Source organism: Hypanus sabinus, chromosome 9 (genome assembly GCF_030144855.1).
Source record: "Hypanus sabinus isolate sHypSab1 chromosome 9, sHypSab1.hap1, whole genome shotgun sequence".
Lineage (NCBI taxonomy): Eukaryota > Metazoa > Chordata > Chondrichthyes > Myliobatiformes > Dasyatidae > Hypanus > Hypanus sabinus.
In genome coordinates this window covers 24,182,042-24,208,953 of record NC_082714.1, presented here as the reverse complement: position 1 = coordinate 24,208,953, position 26,912 = coordinate 24,182,042, and the positions used below count along the sequence as shown (strand labels likewise).

The 26,912-nt window shown below is 42.4% G+C and overlaps 1 protein-coding gene across 6 annotated transcripts in view; it reads right to left on the bottom strand.

The window, feature by feature from the left end:
• Positions 1-2,325: 2,325 nt before the first annotated feature.
• dcun1d3 (defective in cullin neddylation 1 domain containing 3) overlaps positions 2,326-26,912 on the bottom strand; it is a 36,977-nt gene continuing 12,390 nt past the window's right edge. For 3 of the 6 annotated variants that reach the window (XM_059979321.1, XM_059979315.1, XM_059979319.1), the window contains exons 2-3: positions 10,145-10,674; positions 2,326-4,776 (exon numbers count right to left, since the gene is read on the bottom strand). In XM_059979321.1, coding sequence (XP_059835304.1) covers positions 4,257-4,776; positions 10,145-10,581 — 957 coding nt within the window. In that variant the 5' untranslated portion in view covers positions 10,582-10,674 and the 3' untranslated portion in view covers positions 2,326-4,256. Of the gene's footprint in view, positions 4,777-10,144; positions 10,675-12,191; positions 12,400-26,912 lie in introns of all 6 variants that reach the window. The other 3 variants (XM_059979316.1, XM_059979320.1, XM_059979318.1) reach the window with 2 other exon arrangements.

Sequence of the window (26,912 nt, the reverse complement as noted above, 5' to 3'; positions counted from 1 at the left end):
CTTGAGCTATCTTTCAGCAGGTTGATGTGAGTAGGTAGTTTAAATGGTCTGGCACATACTAGATGGGATAAAGGGCCTGTTTCTACTGTACTTTTCTATGAAATATTCAACTGCATTAATTGGTTCATAGATGAGTGTCTTTGCAAGGATGTTAGAACCCGAGGTCAGAGACAACTGCACCCTAAACAATATCAAGTTCTTTAAAAAAAACTTGCCATCCCATTCCAGATGATTTAATTCAAATATATTAAATAGTTAACTAAAATTTTGAATATTTCTGTATCTAAATAAGAGATGAACTAATGCCACAGAGAATGGTCTTTACCAAGCCACAGCTGCCTTGCAATTAAGGCTGGCATTTAGGTGCCACATTGGTATTAAATGGGAAAATTTAACAAAAAGGAGGGATACCTGAAACTTAAAAAATGGCATAAAGGTAGAACAGTAAATCTTAATCCCAAAGTTCTTGAACAGTTTGGGTTAAACTAAGAAGTAAAGGTAGGAAACACTGCAGGGAATAGTTATGAAATAATAATTGGTGTTGAACTGAATTTAAAAAATTAAGAATAAAGAAATAAGGATAACACTACAATCCTCGGGGATCTTAATTTTCATAGATATTGTGCAATTCAAATCGACATAAACAGTTCAGAGGAGTAATTTCATAGAATACACAGGAGCCTTTTCTTGGAAAAAAATAGCTTTGAGAATTATCAAAGGACCAAACCAGCCTGTGGAGTTAGTGTTAAATAGTGAACTATGCTCTGGGAAGTGATCCAAATATGATGAAGTTTATAACCACATTAGTTTTAGATGTTAAAATTCAAGATTCTGCTTTCAATGTTAATAAAACAAATTACATAACCAGCCTGCAGAGTTAGATTGGAAATTTTAAAGCTAATTTCCCAATGTTGCTAAAATAAGTAGTATCAGAGTAAACTAACATGAAATAATGAATTATTACAAATATACAAAATGGAACAGATTAATAAAATTAATTAATCCATATTTAAGGTAAGAGATTCTGATGATATATGGTCCTACATATTGTTTTAAGACATGGAAGCAGAGATGGTGGATGTAAAGTTTATTTGGCCATTACCCAATGGTAATATTTTCTAGAATAGTACTCTCAGGAAGTGGAAGACACCAAAACACCACCACCTATTCAAGAGAGAAATCAAAAACAGGGAAACAAATGCTGGTTTGCAAGACGTCAAAGTAGTAGTATTAGGAAGTGGTAACATGCCTATTAGGAAATCATATGTTCAGAAAAGGGAATTTTTTTTGAAAAACAGATTCTTGTTTCCAAGATATAATAGCAAGAGGGAACCAACAGGTCACACAAGACAATTTGAATTTACAGAAAGACATTCAATAAATTTACTAGACAATACATGAATTTGTCTCTTTTAAAAGGAACAGACAAGTTATTTTTGGAATGGCAGAGTGTAACCAGTGAATTACTGTTGGCTTTTTTTTTAAAAAAAAAATTTAGTCAACATCTAAATCTTCAATAAAGGATTAGTTAAAAATCCAAAGTTAGATGGTGAAGTAATGGACAGATATATAAAGGGTCCATTGTAGGCTATGGTCATCTTAAGGAAATGAGACGTACATTGATGAAATAACTTGAAATGATCTACCGAGTGAAAAAAGAAATCAGCACGATTTACAAAATGAGGCAAATGACTGTTATTTAATAATGCTGTTATTCACAGTGATCACAGGATATGGAAATAATGAAGATAACATGAAGTATGTTAGTTTTTTTTATGGAAAAGGAATTGAAGATAAATGTAAAAAAAGTGCACAGTAATTTTAAGGAGCTTTAGCAAGACATCACTTGAAATATAGAATTTTGCTTTTCCCCATCCATTGAGAACGGTGTAAAGACAATTCTGGTGATAAAGAGGAGTCCTCTAGCAAGAATTTGAAGACAATGAGATTACATTATCTGAAATTTATAAGAATATAAGTTAATCATATTGAAACATAAATTCTTAAAATAACTTAATTTAATTCAGTTTCTGTAATATTTAGAATTTGAGCATCATAAAGGCAGAGCCAACAGGAAACAACTTCATTTGGAGGATGATGAATCTCCGGAATTCTTTTTTAGGACACTGAAAATAAAGAGATTTTTTAGATGCTAAAGAAAAGAAATATGGAACATGAATGGAAAATAATTTTGACATAGAAATTCACTTAGGATCTTATAGAATGACAGATTTCACGGGTCCTGTGGCACCCATGCTCCTATCTCATATGATAAAGCAGTTATAAAATTGTATTATTTTTTAGTTAAAATTGAAGAAAGGGAAGTTATTGATGATTGAAGTTGCTAAGAATGCAATCGACTCTTTTAATTGGAAAATAATCAGTACGTAAAACATACAAAGCATTTCAACTTTAAATAAATCCATTATTTATACAATATCTGAATACATAAAATGTACAATTGATGGTAACACAACAGTGTATTGTAGAAGCACACCATTAGCAAAATGTTGTTCATTTCAGTAAGTTATCTATAAGTGATGTAAAGTGATGTAGATTTCAGAAACAGAAAAAACAAAAAGTCTTATGTTAACACAACTAAACAAATCAACAAGACTCACAACAATCCCACAGACCACAGAATTGCAGCCCAGAGTGAAAGCACCAAAACGTATTCTATAAAATATACATGTAGCACAAGCTAAATGCACAGATTATATATCAGAATTTTAAGAAGTCAATTTGTATTCCTGCCACAGAAAATTCAGGTTTGTTGGTTTCATGTAAAATCCAAGGTAGGAAGAACTGGTTATCCAAAAGGACAGTACAGACAAGATCCAAAGTCCTGCAGGAACTTGGAAGGAGAGGAAATTCTAACTGGAAACCAGTCCTCTGATGTATTTGCAAAAATCAGTAAGATATACTTGACAGATGTAACACACCGAACAAAAGGTGAGAGAATGCAATTGACATGTTAGGACACAAGTACACTTGCCACATGTCACTCAGTAACTATAAATGTCTCTTGTAACAAAAATACATTAAAGTGGACAGTTCACAAAAAGTGAATGGACTCAGAATGGTTTAAAAAAAACTCTTTAGATTAAATAGAAACCTGTAGTTCAGTAATAAATTCAAGAAAATAAATCCCATTTCTGCTGATTTTAGTTAAGGCAACAGTATTTGCAGTACTGAGCCCACTTCTTTAAGTCCTGCTGCCTATTGCTTCTTGAATATTCGGTGCTAAACCTGTGCCAAGACTCTGAAAATAGTGCAATGAGCTTTGAGAGCAAACCACCTTGACACAATGGGGTTAACAATGCTGTTCCCTCCAGTAAGATGTTAAGGCAGCCATAGATTTGACTTTATTCAAAAGGTTGGTCTTTGAACTCACTAGTAATTGAGGCAAGCCAATGGGGTCATTATGGTACCTGCAAGTGCAATGGTCAATAATGCACATTCTGTGGCCCCAAAGAGAACCAGTACTAGTGAATATCATCACTCCTCATGTGCCCCAGTAGTACTATCTAAATTGTAACAACTGATTCTAAGCTTAATAAGCTGAAACACATCAATGTGTTTTTTAAATCAACAACCAGATCAATTTATCAGGGAAGGGGCAGGAGGGGGAGGGAGTTAAAATAATCCATGTTTATTAGGTGTACACACAGAAACAGACTTCACAGAGATGAGTCCACACATGAAATGTGTGCTTGTACTGCAAACCTTGGAACCTTGCACCATGTACAAGAGTACAGTGCTAACACACTACCAGCTAGACATACTGAAAGAGCACAGTGCTTCTTCAACTGACAAGAGTCTAGCACTTTGAATATAGCAACGCTTCTCCAATCATCGATCAGTAAACTGGTAAATGGTTAATACTGACTCATTTTATATTATTTTCACTGCAACAAGCAGCATTACACACAGCAGTCTCTTACTCATTCAATTTGCAGAAGTGAGCTCTGGCACTATTCAGTATTTTAAACCAAGGATTCCATAAGCAAAGAAAACTGTGCAATAACGATGTCAGACTACTTCATAATAGTAGTATTCAAAAGGCTGAAACTGATGCTGCTTTAATTAGGGCAACTAGTGAATTACTGCATACTTTTGTGAACAAGCATTTTTAAAAAAGTTATTACCCAATTGCTTAAAAAGTGCCTATAAATTATTACAGCATCTTGGAGCCCTTTTAGCAACAAGGCAATTGAGGGTGATGAGGAGCAGTAATCATGTTCAGTTATTGCTCACTACTCATTATCTGTAATGCGGTAGTCTGTAGAAGTTTGCCCTGACATTTCCGCATTTGTAGCCTCTGGAACTAAATGCAATGTTTCTTCAGCCAGACCCTCTTTTCTTCTTCTTTCCATTTCCCACTCTACAAAAGTGTCAAACAGGCTTGGCCAAGCTTCATCTTCACTGTAGTTTGTTAGATCGGGACCTATCACCTGAATAAAATTTAAGAACATATTCCACGTGTCTCGAGAGATTCCCTTTATTCCAGGCGGGTTCTCAGTTAAGAAGCTCAGCCACTGGTCCAATATGAAAGGTACGTTCTGTGTGAACACCAGTTTCCAGAGGGCAACAGCTATTTCCCTCCGTAGTGATCGCTGGCCTTCCTCAGAGTCTAGTCCAAATTGAAATGTAAACCGATACAAATCTTTGAACTTGTCCTCAACTTTGGCTTCATTCATAAGGCTTGGGAATCTGGCACGGATCCCTTCAATACTGTCTGCATTTAATGCTTTACATCCATCAACAAATTCTTTCCTGTAGGGGCCAGATCAAAAGAAAATAATCAGTTGGAATCACATTAGCAGACACCACACAAAGCAGTGTTTTCAGGATAATCTTTAGATAAGTCAACAATACACTTCTACTATATAAGCAAGCTCCTTGTTTTATACATTACTAAGTAATAAACTGATACAATCACATCAGAAAACCTTACCCAGTAAACACAGATATTTCATCAGCCAAATTCTTGTAATAAAACAATAATGTACAATGAAAGTACGTGTTTAACATTCTGAACACACACCAGCTGATATACAACCAATGACTTTCCAATGGACTCAATTATAAAGCAAGTAAATCTTTTTTGGCAGACACAAGGAAATCTGCAGATGCTGGAAATTCAAGCAACACGCACAAAATGCTGGTGGAACACAGCAGGCCAGGCAGCATCTATAAGGAAAAGCGCTGTCGACATTTCAGGCCAAGACCCTTCGTCAGGACTAACTGAAAGAAAAGATAGTAAGAGATTTGAAAGTAGGAGGGGGAGGGGAAAATGTAAAATGATAGAAGACCGGAGGGGGTGGGGTGAAGCTGAGAGCTGGAAAGGTGATAGGCAAAAGGGATACAGAGCTAGAGAAGGGAAAGGATCATGGGACGGGAAGCCTAGGGAGAAAGAAAGGGGGAGGGGAGTGCCAGAGGGAGATGGAGAACAGGCAGAGTGATGGGCAGAAAGAAAAAAAAGGGGGGGAAGCTAAATATATCAGGGATGGGGTAAGAAGGGGAGGAGGGGCATTAACAGAAGTTAGAGAAGTCAATGTTGATGTCATCAGGTTGGAGGCTACCCAGCCGGTATATAAGGTGATGTTCCCCCAACCTGAATGTGGCTTCATCTTGACAGTAGAAGAAGCAATCCTTGCGGAAAGCAGAAATGGGGGGTGAGAGGGAAAGATGTACTTGGTAGTGGGATCCCGTTGGAGGTGGCGGAAGTTACAAACAATTATACGTTGGACCCGGAGGCTGGTGGGGTGTTCGGTGAGGACAAGGGGAACCCTATCCCAAGTGGGGTGGCGGGCAGATGGGGTGAGGGCAGATGTGCGGGGAATGGGAGAGATGCGTTTGAGAGCAGAGCTGATGGTGGAAGAAGGGAAGCCCTTTGGTTGAAAAAGGAAGACATCTCCTTCATCCTGGAATGAAAAACCTCATCCTGAGAGCAGATGCGGCGGAGACGGAGGAATTGTGAAAAGGGAATAGCATTTTTGCAAGAGACAGGGTGGGAATAGGAATAGTCCAGGTAGCTGTGAGAGTCTGTAGGCTTATGGTAGATATCTGTAGATAAGCCATCTCCAGAGATGGAGACAGAAAGATCAAGAAAGGGGAGGGAGGTGTCAGAAATGGACCAGGTAAATTTGAGGGCAGGGTGAAAGTTGGAGGCAAAGTTAATGAAGTCAACGAGCTCAGCATGCGTGCAGGAGGCAGCGCCAATGCAGTTGTCGACATAGCGAAGGAAAAGAGGGGGACGGATACCCGTATAGGCTTGGAACATGGACTGTTGCACAAAGCCAACAAAAAGGCAGGCATAACTGGGACCCATGCGGGTGCCCATGGCTACACCTTTGGTTTGGAGGAAGTGGGAGGAGCCAAAGGAGAAATTATTGAGAGTAAGAATTAATTCTGCTAGACAGAGGAGAGTGGTGGTAGAGGGAAATTGGTTAGGTCTGGAATCCAAAAAGAAGCAAAGAGCTTTGAGACCTTCCTGGTGGGGGATGGAGGTATATACGGACTGGATGTCCATAGCGTAAAAAAGGCGGTGGGGGCCAGGGAATTTAAAATCACTGAAAAAATTCAAAGTGTGAGAAGTGTCACGAACATAGGTGGGAAGGGATTGAACTAGGTGGGGACAAAACAGTGTCAAGGTATGCAGAAATGAGTTCAATGGGGCAGGAGCAAGCTGAGACAATGGGTCTACCTGGACAGGCAGGTTTGTGCATCTTGAGTAGGAGGTAGAAATGGGAAGTGTGGGGTGTGGGAACTATGAGGTTGGTGGCCGTGGATAGGAGATCCCCAGAGCTGATAAGGTTGGTGATGGTATAGGAGACAGTGGCCTGGTGCTCCTTAGTGGGTAAGAGGAGGTATCAGAGAGTTGGCACTGTGCCTCGGCCAGGCAGAGGTCAGTACGCCAGACAACAACAGCTCCCCCCTTATTAGTGAGTTTTATAGTAAGGTTGGGATTGGTGTGGAGGGAGCAGAGAGCAGAGTGTTCGGAAGGAGTGAGGTTGGGATTGGAACACGGTGTGGTGAAGTCGAGGCGGTTGATGTCCCGTCGGCAATTAGCAATAAAGTGATCCAGAGCGGGGTGCCCATGAAGAGGAGGACAGTTGAAGATGGGAGAAGGGGTCATCTGTGTGGGGTAGGAGAGTCCTTGCCAAAGAAGTAAGCTCCGAGACGGAGCCGGTGGAAAAAGAGTTCAGCATCATGGCGTACGCAGAACTTGCTGAGGTCTGGGCAAAGGGGGACAAAGGTGAGGCCCTTACTGAGGACAGACCGCTCTGCTTCAGAGTTGAAGGTCGGAGGGAATGGTAAAGACATGGCACGGATGAGAGATGGGATCAGAGGGGGGAGGGAGACTGGTGGTGTTGGTGGAGAGGGGAGGGTTGTGGTGAGAGGAAGATGGAGCCTCTGAGGGCCCAGGAGCTGACGATGGGATCTGAGGGAGAAGGGATTGCAGAATGGAGGTGGGGGAAGGGGAGACGGGAGTCACAATCGCAGCATGTGAAGAGCCAGCCTGGAGTTGCAGTCAGTGGTTGTGCAATCGCTTTGAAGCTGTCCATGGTCGTTGGAACACGCATTGATGGTGCTGGAGTCCGGATTTTGAGTATGCCCTGGGTTGCTGGGGCAGCCGAGATAGACAGCCGGGTCAATCCATGGTCGTTGGAACCCGCATTGATGGTGCTAGAGTCCGTGTTGTGAATATGCCCTGTGTAGCTGGGGCAGCCGAGATCGACGGCCGAGCCTGGGGCCGTGATATGAAGACTATGCCTGCTAGTGGTGGAGCCAGCAGGCTCTGCGGTCTGCAGATGGAAGATCTTGCGATCTTTTTTGTATCAATTACAACTCATATAGACTAGTCTATGTTACTTTTTCTCCCCGAGAACTTCTATGGTTTCCACTTTTATGTCAAAATTATCAAAATAAATGATTTGATAAACCATTAAGCATTCCTAACAATAAGGTATTGCGTTTGCATGTTCTCACTGTGATGAGGTGAGTCCCCACACTCCACATCTCTAAGATGTACTGCTGGTAGTTTCACTAGTAATTACAAATTATTCCTGGATAGGTGGGTAGAAGGAAAATCAAGGGGGGAGGAAATCAATGGATGTTTATGAGAGAATAGATTACATGAAAACAGGTGCAAGAATGGAACTGATGGGATTGTTCTGAGAGTAAACAAACTCAATGGGCCAAATGGTCTCTTGCTTACATAATTCAGAAACAACCTTCCAAAGTCCTATTTAGGAACTGCTCCTACAAGTGTAAAATTAAACAGAAACATTAATAAGAAAGAAAAGCCAGGAAATGACAGCCTTAAAATTTAGTGTCAGGAAGTGACTAGTTTATAATTAAGGACAGAGGCTAGACACTGAAAAAGTTTAGCCAATTAGAGGGAGCAAACATGAAATTGTTAACTGTAGATAATTTCTGAATCAGATTGAATCATTGTCAGGGATGACTGAAGTAAGAGACTGTCGTATGGCCCAAGTCTTATATTTGTGAGGACTTTGAGAAGGATAAAGTCACCAATAGATATTAGTTAAACTGAAGATCACAATATTCATTACAAATTAATGATGAGCAGCCAGAATCAAGACAGTAGAGGAACTGGATAAGTGGCTTTCAATCATCCAATGTGAACTTGCTGGTTAACTCCTGTCAGAAATTATTAATTTAGAATTTTAGACAACAGTAGTACCATTCAGTACTTGCTACTTGCAGGTCTAAACAGCCTAAGATTACATGGTACAGACCTGGATTTAAGGAAACTTTGATGAATTATTGAAGAATCTTGTAAGTAACTGAAAAGCTCAAAGTAACCAAGTCTGGTCCCTTAGAGTGGAAAATGTTTTTTTTAAATTATTCATCACCTAAATTTTATTTACTGCTACCACACAAGAATGCTACACGAGATTATGCCAGATAAAACCATATTGGGCATCATTATTTCAAATGTAGTAGCTTCAATTTCTGGTAGCAAGGAATATCCATGTGCAATGGTAGAACCATAAACAGGGAGCAGAGTAAAGAAAGGACATAGCTGAGTTCCTACTGTTCATACTTTTGACTTTATTGTCTAAACTTACCTGTCATTTTTCACAATTATTATTTCTTCCTAAATTCTTATTGTCAAAAAATGTAAAAGTAGATGGAGAATCAAAACACTATTACCTCACATTGCCTTTTCAAATGATCTAGTATTACTCCTTCCGTAGATACTATCGATCATTATAAAGAATAGTCCAGCACAGAAACAGGCCTTTCTGCCTGTGCTTAATATGAAGCCAAATTAAAACAAATATCTTCTGCTTGTAAATGTTTTATCTCCTTCCATCCCCTGCACAATCACCTGTCTATATAAAAACTTCTTAGATGGCTTTTTTGCACCTGTTACACCACAACCCCTGGCAGTCCATTCCAGGCACCTACCGATCTCTATATAACCTTGCCTTGTATATCTCCTTTAAACTTTCCTCCTCTCAATGTCCAAAGCTGAGCTTACCTGAACATAGAAATGAACCACACCCTTCCGACCTGCCTGCACTCAACTTGGTTGGTACCTTCAGAAAATTCATGGAAACAATGCAGTAGGGTGTGGCTTTCCATTTCATGACTGCATATACCCCGGATTTGGAAAAAAGCATGACTGGCATCTGTTTACAAATGCATATCCCACACTGCTTTTCAAATGCTGGATTCAAATATAATAATTCAAATGTTCACAATTTCCCAGATTTAACAGTAAGGGGTTGGGGGAAAGAAACTGGAACCCTATCAATAATATTTTATTCCATTTTCATCCAAACAACTTTACGGCAATGATTCATTATGAAACTTTTAGCAAACACATGACAAATATCCCAAGGCTACAATTCACAAGATTTCAAGTATGAAAAATAAATTACTTTACCATTTGCTTTGGTATCTTTGCTCAGCACCTGTTCAATCTTTTCAGCAGGATGGAATCTTATCGTTACTCTCATTTATAACTGAACCAGTATAATCATCTTGTTATTTGGTAAACTGAGGTAAACATCAAGAAATAATAGCATTTGCTCTCAATATCACCAGTGTTGATACAATTTTAAAATATTTTTGAAATAATTTTCAAATTTTATTCTGAGCTTACCTGGTAAACTTGCACATAGTTGCTGCTTGAAATTTCCACGCTAACAACAATACTATGAACTCAGTAGGATCCACAGAAAGGTCATTACAAAACCACTCCATGCCCTCCTCTAAAATGGCATCCTCATGTGCATCTTTATACTTGCTAAACAATTCTTCAGCTCTCTTTAATGAGAATTCGTCACGATGTGAAAAGGATTCTTCTTTTTTACTGTCTCCAGAGTGAGCAAGTTGGGGCTGGGTTGATTCCAAAACAACATCAGTTTTCTTTGTTCCATTGGCAAGGATATCTCCAGAAGCTTTTGCACACATTGAGTTAATTTCTTCACCAGAGACAGCAGATTTCTTAATGTGGGATTTGCTACCAGATTCTTTATCTCCAGTTTTACTGCCCAGTGAGGAAGGAGGGTTTTTACACTTGGTGACACACTGGCCCATGTTTCTTAACTGCAGATCTAAAGCAGTCCCCTTCCAGTCACGCTCCCTCTCTGCGCCCGTTGCTCCATACACTTCAACTCTCCATCATGAATACTGTTTTAAAAACAAAATCATAACATTTCATTGATAATTTCACTGCTAAACCAATGCAATATTTAATTTATAGAAGTCTCTGAAATAAACTATAAGTTGGATACTATTGTTAAAAAAATATTAAGGTCTAATTACTGGAATTTATCTTTAGACTCAATCCATGACTCCCATACTTAATATTTTGCATTCACAAACAATTCCAAATCATAAATAGTCAATTTTTTAAAAAATTGCTATTTTATAAACAAAGTCTTTCTCAAATAAGAGAAAATCTGCAGATGCTGGAAATCGAAGCAACACACACAAAATGCTGGAGGAACCCAGCACGGCAGGCCAGGCAGCATCCAGGAAAAAAAGCAGTCAACACTTCGGGCTGAAACCTTCAAATCATTCAATTACAACATACATGTCAGCAGACTTTATTCAAATAGTGACTATACCTTTATTGTGAAGTGAAAAAGTGTACGCTTGCTTCATTTTATTCTTTGATAAAATGCCTCTATTTATAAATTGAACAACTTTCTCAACAAGTAATAGAATATCAACTAGTATATTGTTAACTAGCAGTTAGGAATCAGTTAAATGAAAGAGCTAATATGATGGCTATTTTTCTGCTTTCAACATAATGACAATATAAGTTTTCACGTCAATACGACAGAATTTGTGTTAAGTTTCGAACACATTAGGTCAGATACCAAACCAGCTAGGAATTGTGGACACCCAAACATCTTTGCCATGATTTTGCTACCTAACCACCTACACTAATGGTAATTATAGTTGCCAATTAACCTCGTGCCTATGGAATATGAGAGGTAACCAGATCACCTGGGTGAAATCCATAATATGTCAAGGAAAACTTAGATTTGTTCAGATTAATGTAAAAGGACAACAGAGAATGCAGAGATCACAACCCTCCACCACTCCAATTTCCTTTCTCTCCTGCAAAAAAGTATAATCAAATCTCTCTCATCTACTCTAACAAGTGCAAAGAGCTCACAGACTTCTCTGCAAAGATCATTTACTTTTGCATGCAACGATGTTCTGAGTAAATCAGACTAATTAAACACTGGCAAACTGGATAAAATTAAACTCATTCAGAAGGACACTACGAGGAGGATCTTGTACTATATTTTTGGGTGAGGTTTATAAATTGATGGAATGGGGCACAATTGTTTTTGATAACTCTCTCAAATTCCTAAAACAGAATCAGAGAGCTAGAGAATCCTGGTTTATCTCTGGAAAGGAGATGAGAGTAATCTGATTAAAGTAAAACACATGATGCGAGGCAGCCTCAAGAGAAATGAAAAAGCACATCTCTTAGCTACAATGCTGAAGATGTGCTTTGAACTCATTATATCTCTAGCCCAGTACAGTGTACCATGCAATTACTTAGTAATGTGTATTGTTCAGCTATGCCCCAAAAGCACGATTAAATCAATCCACCCAATTACTGTCCCATAAGTCTGCATTCAATCATCACCAAAATGTCAGTGGCAGAATTATTACATGCTACTTACTGACCAAGAATTTTCCCAGTGTTGTTCAGTTTGGATCGGCACAACTTCTTCATAACTTTGTTTCAAATAAATGAGTAGAATTCCAATGCAAACAATCACTCCCTTGAGTTTAAATTAATGCTTGATTTGTTTAGCAACAAGGGACATTTCGTAAACTTTGAAGCTGATAGAAATCAGATGGAGACCTATGTACTTGCTGGAGTTTTACCTAAAACAAAAGGAAGATAATTGCATGTCTAAAGAACAATCATTTCACCCAAGGTAGAGTTCCTCAGGATTGCGATATACAATGAACATTATTAAGCAAATTATCAGATTAGAAATCAGATGTTAGACCACAAGACATCGGAACAGAATTAGGATACTTGGCCCATCAAATTTGCTCCACCATTCAATCATGTCTAGTCTATTTTTTCCCCTCCTCAGCCCCACTCCCCGTCACCATTGATGCCATGTCCATTCAAGAACTTATCAATCTCTGCCCTAAATACACCCAATGACCTGGCCTCCACAGCCACATGTGGTAAAAAATTCCATAAATTCACCATCTGGCTGAAGAAATGTCTCTGTTTTAAATGGTCATCCCTCAATCTTTGAGCTGTGCCCTCTTGTCCTAAACTCCCCCACCATGAGAAACATCTTTTCCACATCTACTCTGTCTTGGCCTTTCAACATTCAAAAAGTCACAATGAGATCTGCCCTCATCCTTCTAAATTCCAGTGAGTGCAGGCCCAGAGCTATCAAATGTTCCTCATACAATAACACTTCCATTTCTGGAAACATCAATATGAACCTTCTCTTAACTCTCTCCAATGCCAGCATACCTTTTCTTAGAAAAACCCAAAACTGTTCACAATACTCAAGGTGAGGTCTCACCAGTGCCTTATAAAGCCTCAGCATCACATCCCTGCTCTTGTATTCTAGACCTCTTGAAATGAATACTAACATTGCATTTGCCTTCCTCACCACAAACTCTACCTGCAAATTAACCTTTAGGGTGTTCTGCACAAGGACTCCCAAGTCCCTTTGCATCTCAAATTTTTGTATTTTCTCCCCACGTGGAAAGTAGTCTGCATAATCATTCCTACTTTCAAAGTATTTCACTTGGCACTTTCCTGCCCATTTTCCTGATCTGTCCGAGTCCTTCTGCAGCCTGTTTCCTCAACACTACCTACCCCTCCACTAATCCTCATATCATCTGCAAACTTGGCAATAACGCCATCTATCTCATCATCAAAATCACTGATATAAAGCATAAAAAGCAATCCCAACACCTACCCCTGCAGAACACCACTAGTCACTGGCAGTCAATGAGAAAAGGATCCTTTTATTGCCACTCGCTGCCTCCTAACAATCAGCCAATGCTCTAACCATGCCAGTAACTTGAAGCACTGCCCCTCTGCACCAGCTTCTTCGTCACGCATTTATCTGCCAAATTATTCTGCCTCTGCTCTCACTGGCATATGGCACAGGTAGCAATTCAGTAATTACTACCCTGAAAGTCTTGCTCCCAGCTTTCTGCCTAGCTCTCTAAATTCTCTCCAATATGTACCAAGACACCTAGCTGCTCTCAGTCCCCCTCTAAAATGCTGTGGACAGGATCCAGACATCCCTGACCCTGGCAAATGGGAGGAAACGTACCAGCCGGCTATCCTGTTCACATTCACAGAGTCTCCTGTCTGTTCCCCTGACTATTGAGTCCCCTATCACTACCACTCCCCTCTTCTCCCTCTTACCCTTCTGCACCATGGACCCATGTTCAGTGCCAGTTACCTGGTGTCAGTGGCATTCACCTGGGAGGTCACCTCCCACAACAGTATCCAAAACAATATACTTATTATTGAGGGGAATGGTCACGGGAGCTCGGCGCTAACTGCCTATTGAAATTTCCACTATTCCACACTGTCACTCAGCTGCTCACCTCCTGCAACTTATGGGTGACTACTTCCCTGTAACTCTGATCAATTATCTCCTCACTCTCCCGTACAAGCCAATGTTCTATGATTGTTCAATGTTTATTTCTCTCCATAGTTCACCAGTAATGAAGCCATCAGTTGTATATCTGAATGACATTCAGTAATAAGTAACAAATTTTATGTCAGATACCTGCTAAACTAAATATTTTCCTTTGACTTTCAACATAATCATATCTGACTGTGTACAGTGGGAAAGTATGGAGTTAATGGCAGGATCCTTAACAGTATTTATAGAGAAATCTTGGGGGTTCATAGCTCTCAGAAAATGGCCTTGCAGGTAGTTAGGATGGTAAAGACGACACTTGGCATGTTTGCCTTCACTGATCAGGTCACTGAGTATAAGATTAAGGAAGTCTTGTTGCAACTATGTACAAAATCTTTGGTTGAGCCACCCACACTTGGGAGTATTGTGTGCAGTTTTGGTTACTGGCTTTGGAAAGGGTACCAAAGATGTTTACTAGGATGCTGCCTGGATTAGAGGATATGAGCTATTAAGGAGAGGTTGGAAGTGGACAAACTTGAGTCACTTTCTCTGGAGTGTTAGAAGCTGAGGAGATACCTGATGTAAGTTTATTACTAGAGGCATAGATAGTGTAGATAGTCTTCTTCCCAGTGTAGAAATGTCACAAATAAGAGGAGGAAACAAGATGTGGGAGACAAGTTTTTTTTTAAAAACAGAGCAAGGTAGATGCCTGGAATACTATTCCAGGGGTAGTGGTGGAAGCAGGTATGATAATAGCATGAAAGGCCTTTAAACAAACATATGAATGCACAAAGATTGCAGGAATATGGATCTTGGCAAGCAAAAGAGATATAGCCTGATTTGACATCACGTTCAAAATAGGCATTGTGCACTGAAGGGTCTGTTCCCATGTTGCAGTGTTCTACGTTCACAGGCAGATAGGACTGCCTTGCTGAGCAACACAGTCAGCATACACCGAGTTGGCCCAACCTGCATAACAATCTCTAATTTTAATGCAATAGGCAACTGTTAGCTTAGACAATTTTCAGTTATAAAGTGCTGATCAAGAATTATAAATCATCAAAATGCCAGATACTAAATAGTACAAGCACTTTACCATTGGCATTGCATTCTAAAGCTTCATAAAAGGAGCTGCTGACCACTTTATTGAACTAACTGTTCAGTACTCAGTTGTTAGGAAATGTGTTCAACATTTTATTAATTTATAAATAGGGCCTGAAACCTTGTGGTTCCTGTATAGCCTATCCACTATGATTTGAGTTACCTTTACTGATAGCACAGAATATCGCTAATACCCTTTGTAAATCACCTTATAAGCAGACATATAAACATGTCATAGGAACCCACACTTGTAGTCACAGAAATAGGTGCAAGAATTATGGATGATCTGTAACATAATCAATTCATGTCAACACAGGTAATGCTGCAAAACAGAGGTGGAAATTATTTTCTTCATTAAGAGAATAACATGTTAAAAGTGATCACATGTTATATCAGTGCATCACTTAAAAAGAACTCAATTAGGTAATGTCCATGACATTCAAATTGGCAACATGTGACTAAGATAAATACATATACTAAATGCATTCATCTGAAGAAATTACAGCTTTAATTGGGTCTGGTTGATATAGTTTTTCTACTTTTTATTCAGTGACTGCCAGTTTTGGCAATAGTATCCTTTGAAAGGGTCCCAATCTCTATTCTCATAATAAAAAGTTATATTTTAAGTTTTAAAATAAGGAGGTGCCCAGTTTTAATATACAGACAGAATCATGACTATTTCAGGATTTTCTTTACAAGCATTTGGACAATTACTTGTGTCATCTCTTCACCATTTATGATTGAACTATTAATAGATGCATGATACTGAGAATCATGAAAACTAGGTGACTTTTCTTGGCACTCTTTTGCTCCACTACAATTCATTTGTCTTAAAATTATTTTCAATGGCATAACAGTACATTTTAAACCTTCATCTTTACACAATATTTCCATAAATTAACACATGCTGTCCAATTTCTAATCATGTGCTGATTTTGCAAAGCAAAATATTAGACTGACTGTGAGAAACAAAGTTTGTATTTTTCCTTTTTGGTGCTCAACACAATTAAGAAACTAAATTAGAGAAGCTCAGATATACACAGGAATGCCACTCGTTGTGCATCACAAACTCATAAACCTCACCTGGGACCTTATACTGCACCTGTAAAAGCAGATCTTCATAACATGTGGTCTGCTTCAACTTACAGAGATTTGCCGGAACAGGGCTCAACTTAAGAAATCTGGAGCTGTTAGCCATTTCCTTGAGTAATATGCTTACCATACGTTGCAAATGTTGGATATTCCCTAATCGCCTCCTAATGCACTCTCTGCTGTCTGCTTATCACTAACTTCTCAATCTTTCCCTTGCTCCAACAGTTTAACTTCAAGCCCCACCAAAAGCCAACCTGAGCACTCCCATCATGTTATTCCAGTAGAAGAACCTACTTCCAATTCCCCTCAATTCCTTAACCAACATTCAGGAGTTATAACACTTCCCAATGATCCTATCCTTTAGGTGCTAAAACCACTGGAGAGAAGTAACAACTCTTCCTTGCAACTTCCCAAAACCATACTCAAAACAGAAGTCATCTTAGTTTCCCGTTGCCTGCTCCACAATGCTCAAGAAATGCTTTTGACAGCGGCAGGACTGTTCAGAAGTGTACACTGCTTTAGACTGCAAGAACAACTGAATTTTGCCATGTTGAGCCTCAACATGATTATGTTGTTTGCCCAAGTACTGTTTCAGCATTAGTGCAATGTATTCAAATAGATGGTGTGAAAGTTATTACTGTAAAGTTAAAGGTGACATCTTATGACAAAGCCTAGAGTTCATTACACCAATAGTCATAGCTGCAGTATTCTGGTGCTTAGATAATTTTTTATTGAGAGCCAACAGCCCTGAGCATCACTTACGTACTACATTAAGTTCCTTCCTGTTAAATTTAGCATCAGCTTCTGATTTCTGTCAAATTAGTTCTTCAAACCAATTAAGAAACTATATTTGGCATTGAAAGAGCCTGGTGAGTTGCCAAAGTTGACATTTGGTATCAGATTTTCGGAACTGTAGCTACTTTCAGAGATGTAGGCCAAATGACAAGGGGAATAGAGGAATCTTTTCATTTGTTATATATCTTATTGTGGCGACACACTTCCCAGCGCACTTGAACCGGCTCACAAATCGGCGCGCGCCGGCATTGAGGCCAGTCCCAAAAAAGGCGCCAAGTCTGCTTCACCAGCAAGGGGAAAAGCCCACGCGCAGGATGGGACTGTGAATACGTGCCCCCTACAGCATTCCCACCCGGGGAGTGCGGGATCAGGAAGGCTTTAAAGCAAGGCCACGAAGTTCGAATAAATCTCTTCTGCAACTGCAGCTCATCCATTACGTGTCGTTATTTCAGCGCGACGTGTAGCACACCGCTTCAATTGGTGACCCCGACGGTGCAAACGATATTTGAGCCAAAGATGAACGACGCCGCATCTGTTCATGCAGTTTCGTTAAAGCTTCTGGACGCTGCGACCTCACCTATGGTTCCAGCAAGCAGAAGCCCAATTCCACATTCGGCAGATAACCTCGGAGGACACTACTACTACGTGGTGAGCTCCCTTGACCAGGAAACAGCAGCCCAGGTTGAGGAATTCATACAGTCTCCCCCGGTGGACTGCAAATACATGGAATTCAAAGCCCTGCTCATAAGGACTTTCGGACTCTCACGGCACGAGCGAGCTGCCCGCGTACTGCACCTGGATGGTTTGGGAGACAGACCGCCATCGGCTTTGATGAACGAGATGCTCTCCCTGGCCGGAGGACAAAGCCCCGCCTCATGCTTGAGCAGGTATTCCTGGAGCAGCTGTCCGAGGGCATACGACTGCTGCTGTCCGACGCGGATTTCAGCGACCCCCGGAAGGTGACAGCCTGGGCGGACTTGCTGTGGAAAGCCAAGAAGGAGAGTGGGGCGTCCGTTGCACAGATCAACAGGCCACGCTCCCAGCAGCAGACCAGACCAGGCCAGGCCCGGCAGCAGAACCCACTAACCCCAGAGGGAGGGGTGAGGAGACCAACGAACAATGGTGCTTCTACCACCAGCGGTGGGGCGCAGAAGTCCGCCGCTGTAGCCCGCCCTGCAAGTTCCCGGGAAACGCCAAGGCCAGCCGCCGCTGATTGCTACGGCGGCTGGCCATCGGGATAGCCTCCTGTATGTATGGGACAAGCGGTCGGGACGCCGCTTTTTGGTCAACACCGGAGCCAAGATCAGCGTCTTACTTCCGACGAGTTACGACACCCGCAACAGGGCACCGGGTCCCACCCTGAGGGCCGCGAACGGCAGCACAGTAAGGACCTACAGCACCCGTACGGTGCAGCTACAGTTCGACTCCAGCCAGTTCACATGGGACTTCACACTGGCCTCCGTAGCCCAACCGCTACTGGGCGTGGATTTTTTGTGGGCTCACAGCCTACTGGTCGACCTGCCAAGGAAGAGACTGGTCCACGCCGAGACCTTTCAAACATTCTCCCTGGGTGAAGCCCAGTTGCCAGCCCCACACCTAGACTCCATCACCCTGTCCAACAATGACTTCACCAGAGTCCTGGCGGATTTCCCATCGTTTCTGGCACCACAGTTCACGGCAGCCATGCCCAGACACGGCGTACAGCACCACATCCCGACACAGGGACCACCCTACGCCTGTGCTTGAAGGCTTCCCCCGGACAAGCTCCGACTGGCGAAGGAGGAGTTCAAGAGGATGGAGGAATTGGGGATCATACGGCGGTCCGACAGCCCATGGGCCTCCCCCCTGCACTTGGTGCCCAAAGCATCCGGGGGCTGGAGACCATGTGGCGATTACCGCAGGCTGAGCGAGGCTACAACACCGGACCACTACCCTGTGCTGCACATACAGGATTTTGCAGCAAACCTGCACGGCACACGGATCTTCTCCAAGGTGGACCTCATCCGGGGATACCATCAAATTCCAATGCATCTGGACAACGTCCTCAGAACGGCACTCATCACCCCTTTCGGCCTTTTCGAGTTCCTTTGTATGCCATTCGGCCTAAAGAATGCCGCACAGACGTTTCAGCGGTTAATGGACACGGTGGGGACACGACCGGGACTTCGCTTTCATCTATTTGGACGACATCCTCATAGCCAGCAGCAGTCGTCAGGAGCATCTGTCCCACCCCTGTCAACTCTACGCCCGACTGAGTGAATACAGCCTGACAACCAACCCGGCCAAATGCCAGTTCAGGCTCGACACCATTGACTTCCTGGGCCACAGGATTACTAAAGACGGGGCAACCCCTCTGCCTGCTAAGGTAGATGCAGTCCGCCATTTCTCCCGACCCAACACAAAGGCCTTCAGGAATTCGTGGGTATGGTAAATTTCTACCACCGTTTCCTCCCTTCAGCTGCCCGAATCATGCGCCCCCTGTTCGCCCTGATGTCGGGTAAGGGCAAGGACATTACCTGGGACGAGGAGTCTGCCGCCGCTTTCATTAACACGAAAGACGCCTTGGTAAACGCCGCGATGCTAGTGCACCTCAGAATGGACGTCCCTACCGCCCTCACAGTGGACGCATCTAACACGGCAGTCGGTGGGGTGCTGGAACAACTCATCAAGGGTCGCTGGCAATCCCTGGCATTTTTCAGCAAACACCTGCAACCACCCGAGCTCAAATACAGTGCTTTCGACCAGGAACTGTTGGCACTATACCTGGCAATCCAGCATTTCAGGTACTTCTTGGAAGGTAGGCCCTTCACCGTGTTCACGGACTACAAACCGCTTACCTTTGCGTTCACGAAGGTGTCCGATCCTTGGTCATCCCGCCAGCAGCGACATCTGTCCTACATCTCTGAATACACGACGGATGTCCGGCATGTCTCGGGAAAGGAAAATGTCGTGGCAGATGCTCTCTCTCGCCATACCATTCAGGCCCTGTCTCAAGGGGTAGACTATGAAGCATTAGTGGAGGCGCAGCAGGCAGACGAGGAGATCCCAAGTTACAGAACCGCAGTCTCTGGTTTGCAGCTCCAGGACCTCCCCGTAGGCCCAGGTGAGAGGACCCTGCTCTGTGACATCACCGCCGGCCAACCCCGCCCCGTCGTCCCAGTAGCCAGGCGGCGGCGCATTTTCGACTCCATTCATAACTTAGCGCACCCCTCCATCGGGACAACCGTCCAGATGGTCTCCAACAGGTTCGTTTGGCACGGACTCCACAAGCAGGTCAGTGAATGGGCCAAAATGTGCATGCACTGCCAAACTGCCAAGGTGCAGCGGCACACCAAAGCTCTGCTGCAGCAGTTCCAACCCACCCACCGGTGTTTCGACCACATTCATGTGGATATCGTGGGCCCCGTTAGTATCGCATGGAGCGCGGCACCTCCTCACTATTGTGGACCGGTTCACAAGATGGCCAGAGGCGGTCCCGCTCACTGACACCACCTCCGAATCTTGCGCCCGGGCACTGATCGCCACCTGGGTATCTCGCTTTGGTGTACCGGCCCATATTACCTCCGACAGAGGCGCCCAGTTCACCTCCAGCCTGTGGTCAGCTATGGCCAACCTTTTGGGGACACAGCTGCACCACACAACTGCTTACCACCCACAGTCGAACGGACTGGTGGAGCGTTTCCACCGTCACCTGAAGTCGGCTCTCATGGCCCGCCTGAGAGGACCTAACTGGGTGGACGAGCTTCCCTGGGTCCTGCTCGGAATCCGCACCACACCCAAAGAAGATCTGCACACCTCGTTGGCCGAGTTGGTGTACAGCACACCCCTGGTCGTCCCAGGGGAGTTCATACCAGCCCCAAGGGGGCAAGAGGAAGAACCCACAGCAGTCCTGGGCAGACTACGCGAGAAGCTCGGTAACCTGGCCCCCATATCCACTTCGCAGCATGGGCAGAACCCAACCTGCTTACCCAAAGACCTGCTAAACTGTAAGTTCGTTTTTGTACGACGGGGCGGACATCAGGCACCGCTACAGCGGCCCTACGAGGGGCCGTTTATGGTGATCAGAAACAACGGGTCCACATTCGTGCTGGACATTGGGGGGAGAGAGGAGGTTTTCACAGTGAACCGACTCAAACCAGCCCATGTGGACGTGGCGCAGCCGGTCAAGATTCAGGCACCAAGGCGCAGAGGCAGACCTCCCAAACAGAGTCCGGCCCAGACTGTGGACATTGGGGGGTGTATCACCGGTTCTTGGGGGGGGGGGGGGTTATGTGGCAACCCACTTCCCAGCGCACTCGAACCGGCTCACAAATCGGCGTGCACCGGCATTGAGGCCAGTCCCAAAAAGGGCTCCAAGTCTGCTTCACCAGCAAGGGGAAAAACCCGCACGCGGGATGGGACTGTGAATACAGCATTCCTGCCCGGGGAGGGCGGGATCAGGAAGGCTTTAAAGCAAGGCCGCGAAGTTCGAATAAATCTCTTTTGCAACTGCAGCTCATCGACTACGTGTCGTTATTTCAGCGCTGCGTGTAGCACACCGCTACACTATTACAAATTTGTGACAAATACAACAGATGCATTTGAAACTGTACCTAATCACTGTACAAAAAGACCAATGCAACATTAAATAATCCAGCAAGTTTCCTTTTTGCCTATATTCCATCCTATGATTTTTTCCATTGTGAAGTATCACATTGTGGTGAAGGCAAACTACAGCTAAGACAGGGAGTTTACATTGTTTGAAGGGTGAGTACACTTACAAGTAAAACACAGATCATCCTGCCCTGCAGATCTTTGGAAATGAGATCCTCTTACTCTTCGTCACTATTATATGAATCTCTTATTCTTTTCCCTTTCCTTCAAATATACTAAGGAACTCATGAATTATTCACAAATGTTTCCTGAGCATGATATGTTGGTACTGAAACGTGGCGACAGTTGCAGGCTGTCTCCAGCATATCCTTAGATTGCGCAATTTCTTAATGCAAACAATTGCATTTCACTCAATGTTGTTTTCACGTACATGTAATAAATACAGGAATCTGAATGCACCCCTGCCCCCTCCATCAATCCCAAATTCTACAAGCTGGGACCTGCCTGATGGGCTTGTCTCTAAATGTTACACTGTGCCCCCCCCCCCACCCCCCAAGCTCAGATACAGCAACCAGCAGAAGGAGCTTAACTCCATTTAATCCAGCTAGCTCAGTAAATTTGGATTCAATTTCATTAGCAACATTAACTGTCTTTGGGGGTTATTTATTAAATGTCTTCATGGTATCCAGAGACTATTTCCCACCTCACCCAGACAGCAGAACTTGGAAATGGAAGATCAAGCCACATTGCAGGATATAACCCAAGATTGAAATACTTTGTAAACCCAAAGAACTAAAAATCTTTGTACCATGAGGGAGGTGGTACAGGAGCCCGAGACCCACACTCAGTGCTTCAAAAACAGCTTCTTCTCCACAATCAGGTTTCTGAACAGTCCATGAGCACTAACTCATTATTCTTTTATTTGTGCATTATTTTTCAAATTTATTCAGATTCATTTATCGTTCACACTTGCATTGAACATACTGTGAAATGCGTCATTTGCTGTAACAACCAACACAACCCAAGGAAATGCTGAGGGACTATCATCTTTGCAAGGCTGCTGAATAACAACAAACTTCATATCAAAATTCTGAGGGCTGTACATGCTCAGTTTATGAATATATCCATGGCTGCAACTGCTCAATCTATGAGCATGAGGGGAATCAATAAATACAAGGACCAGGTGTAAAAGCAGTCATCTTACAGAATGCTCGAGTTGTCTTAGGAGGCTCTATTGCCAAGTCCTATTTTGTCTGCTAGCTAGCTAGCACTACATGTGATCATGTTTGTTCGGCATGATCTATACAATTTAATGTTCTCTCAAATCAATTGAAAATTTTCAAAGCTTTCAATCCGATTATCTTTGACTATAAGCTCGAGTAATTTCCAAAAGTCAAATGCTAGCCTAACTTGCTCAAGTACTTTGCTTTCACACTCACATTTCTAAAATAGCATTATTTGGCAATATAAAAAGTGAGATATTCTCCATCATTTGATCTTGGGAATCTTCATAAATTTTACTGATTCCTAATTCAGGATATCTTCAATTTTCTTTGTAAATTCAGATGCAGAAGAACCTAACAGTTTTATCAGAGGCTGACAAAACCACAGGACAAGGATGAGGGGAAAAGATACAAGAGGGATCTTCTTCAGCCAAAGCATCTGGAATGCACTGTCTTGAGATACAACTGAAGTTGCCTCACTGACAGCATCCATGCATCTAGATATGCATTTGAATCACTCACGCATAAAGAACAGAATCAGAATCAGGTTTAATATGTTGTGAAATCTGTTGTTTTGCTGCAGCAGTACACTGCAATTTACAGTAATAACTATAAACTTCAACAATTAAAAAAATGAGTAATACAAAAAGAGAGGGAAAAAATACTGAGGAAGTGTACATGGGTTCACTGTCCATTCAAAAATCTGATAGCAATGGGGAAGAAGCTGTTGCTGAAACACTGAGTGTGTGTCTTTGGGCTCCTGTACCACCACCTTGATGGTAGCAATGATGTAAGGGCATTTCTGAATGATGGGGGGGGTGGGGGGATCCTTAATGATGGACACCACCTTTTTGAGGAATCATCTTTTGAAGGTGTCCTAGATATTGGGGAGGCTAGTGCTCAGGATAGAGCTGGCCGAGTTTATAACTTACTGCAGCTTTTTCCCCGATTCTGTGCAGTGGCTCCTCCATAATAGACATCAATTCTACTAGTTAGAATGCTCACTGCAGTACATATGTCGAAATTTGCGAGTGTCTTTGGTGACGTACCAATTCTCCTCAAACTCCTAATGAAATATAGCCACTTAGTAATTGCCTTCTTCGTAATTGTTTCAATATGTTGGGTCCAGGATAGCTCCTCAGAGATGCTGACACCCAAGAACCTGAAACTACTCATCCTTTCCACTTCTAGTCCCTTGATGAGGACTAATGTGTTTCTGGAAGCCCACAATCAATTCCTCGATCTTACTGACATTGAGCACAAGGTTATTGCTGTGACACCACTCAACCAGCTGAGCCATTTCACTGCTGTACACCTCATCACCATCTGAAATTCCATCAACAACAGTTGTGTTGTTGGTAAATTTATAGATGGCATTTGAGATTTCCCTAGCCATACAGTCGTGGGTGTAAAGAGAATTGAGAATTGGGCTAAGCATGCTTCCTTGAGATGTGCCAGTGTTGAGTGCCAACGCTGAGGAGATGTTACTTCTGATCCACACAGACTGTGGTCTCCCAGTGAGGAAATCAAGGATCCAATTCCAAAGGCCTAGGATTTGGAGCTTTTAATAAGTAGTGGCGGTATAATCATGTTAAAAGCTGAGCTGTAATCAATAAACAGTAACCTGATTAAGTATTACTATTGTCCATCTGATCAAAGGCTGAGTGGAGAGCCAGTAAGGATGTATCTGCTGTGGACCCATTGTGGCGATGGGCAAATTTCAGCATGTTCAGGTCCTTGCTTAGGCAGGAGTTGACTCTAGCCATGACTAACCTTTCCAAGCACTTCATCACAGTAGATCTGAGTACCACAGGGTAATAGTCATTGAGGCAGATCACCTTGCTCTTCTTGGGTACTCTCCTATTTTGAAGCTGGTGGGAACCTCTGAACACAGCAATGCGAAATTGAAGATATCCTTGAATACTCTCACCAGCTGGTTGGCACAGATTTTCAGAGCCCTACCAGGTACACCATTGGGGCCTGACTCCTTGCGAAGGTTCACCCTCTTGGAAGGATATTCTGACTTAGATCTCTGAACCAGAGATCACAGGGTCACTGGATGCTGCAGGGATTCGCATATATGTAGTTTTATTCTCCTTTTTTAAAAAGGTACATAAAAGGCAATAGCTCATTTGCGAATGAAGCATCACTGCCATTTATGATGTTAGGTTTTGCTTTGTAGGAAGTAATGGCCTGCAAACACTGCCAGGGCTAACATACATCTGATTCTGTCTCTAACCTCAATCAGAACTGCTTTTTGGGCTCTTACAACAGCTTTCCATAGGTCATACCTGGACTTCTTGTATAAGCTCTGGATCACCAGTCTTTTTTTAAAATATATTTTTATTGAAGGAATGACTCAATACAGAATACATAGCCTTGAATGCCACAGATCTAGCCATCAGCAGATGACAAATCTCCTGGTTTATCTATGGCTTTTGATTTGGGTATGTTCTCAAAGGCACATACTCATCTTCACAGGTTTTAATGGAAGTCAATGACAACTGTGGCATATTCATTCAGACTCTTAAATTAATCCCTGAATATTGTACTGTCAAAGTACTCAAATATTGTACTCAAAGTAGTCATGTAAACACTTCACCACCACCTCCACTGATCATATCTTCTTGTGTTGTAGTCTTTAGTTTCTGCCTATACACTGGAAGTAGAAGTACAGCCAGATGATCGGACTTTCCAAAGTGTAGGTGTGGGATGACATGGCAAGTATTCTTGATGATGGTCAAATGTGTTGGCTCCTCTGGTTCCACAGATGAGATGCTGGTGGTAATTGCTCAGAGACTTCAAGCTGGCCTGGTTGAAATATCCCGCAATGACAAGGTGTGCTGTTTCATGCTTACTCATCAGTGCTCAGCAACTCCAGCGCCTGTCTGATGTTGGTCTGAGGTAGAATGTACACCGCTACCAGGACAATGGTCGAAAACTTTCTTGACAGATAAAATGGACGACATTTGACTGCTAGGTGTTCCAGGTTGGGTGAGCAGATTGAGAAAGACCTGTCATGTTTGTGCATCACAAGTTAATCATAAAGCGTACTCTACTTCCTCTGCCTTTAGAGACTGAGCTGTCATGTCTTTGCAGAGAACAGTGAAGCCACTGAGCTGCAGTGCGGCGTCCGAAATAGCAGTTGTGGGCCATATTGCCATGAAACAAAGTGCACAGCAGTCCCTGATTTCCCTCTGGTAAAGCAACCTCCAGAGACTGTACATTCCACAGCAGGATAGTTGAGTGGAAGTCTAAAGCTTCTTCAGTTTAATTGAACTTGTAAACCGTGGCGGCATCTCACTTCCGCTTTTTAAAAAGAGAACTATATTTGTGACCCGAGTCTACTGTCCAAAGTTCACTGATGAAACCTCGTTTCAAAGTACTCGACGAACACCAAGTGCTGGGCAAAGGAATTAATACGGAATAACGCCCATTACTAGTCACTGATAAGTTGGATTGGATAGCCCATTCCGTGCTGTACAGTTCAATGATTCTTATCTATCATTTCCTTAGCTTAATGTACAATATACCATTATTTCTAGGGAGTCACATATTGCCTTCAACTGCTTTTTTTTCCAACTAATTGCATGTAAAATAACATTGAGCTTGTTTCAAACTCCATTTATATAGCTCTATATTTTGTCACTTTGCATCTCTGCCAGTTTATAAGATTTGCTTGTTTTGGCCTTTTAAAATGGTTTATTTTTAAGTTTTTAATGATATTCGTTATTAACTTTTGACAAGGAGAGCCTTAATTCCCATTGAGTCAATTAGATTTGCCCAGTCTACCCTAGACGTCTCTTCATTAAAATAAAACTTGCTCAATTTCATGTCTTCTTAGTAACCATTTCACATTTATCCCTTTTGAATGCTACATTGAACTCAAATTATATTACGATTATTACATAAACATTTAAACACCTGCTGCATTAATCTGATGTACACAAAGAATAGT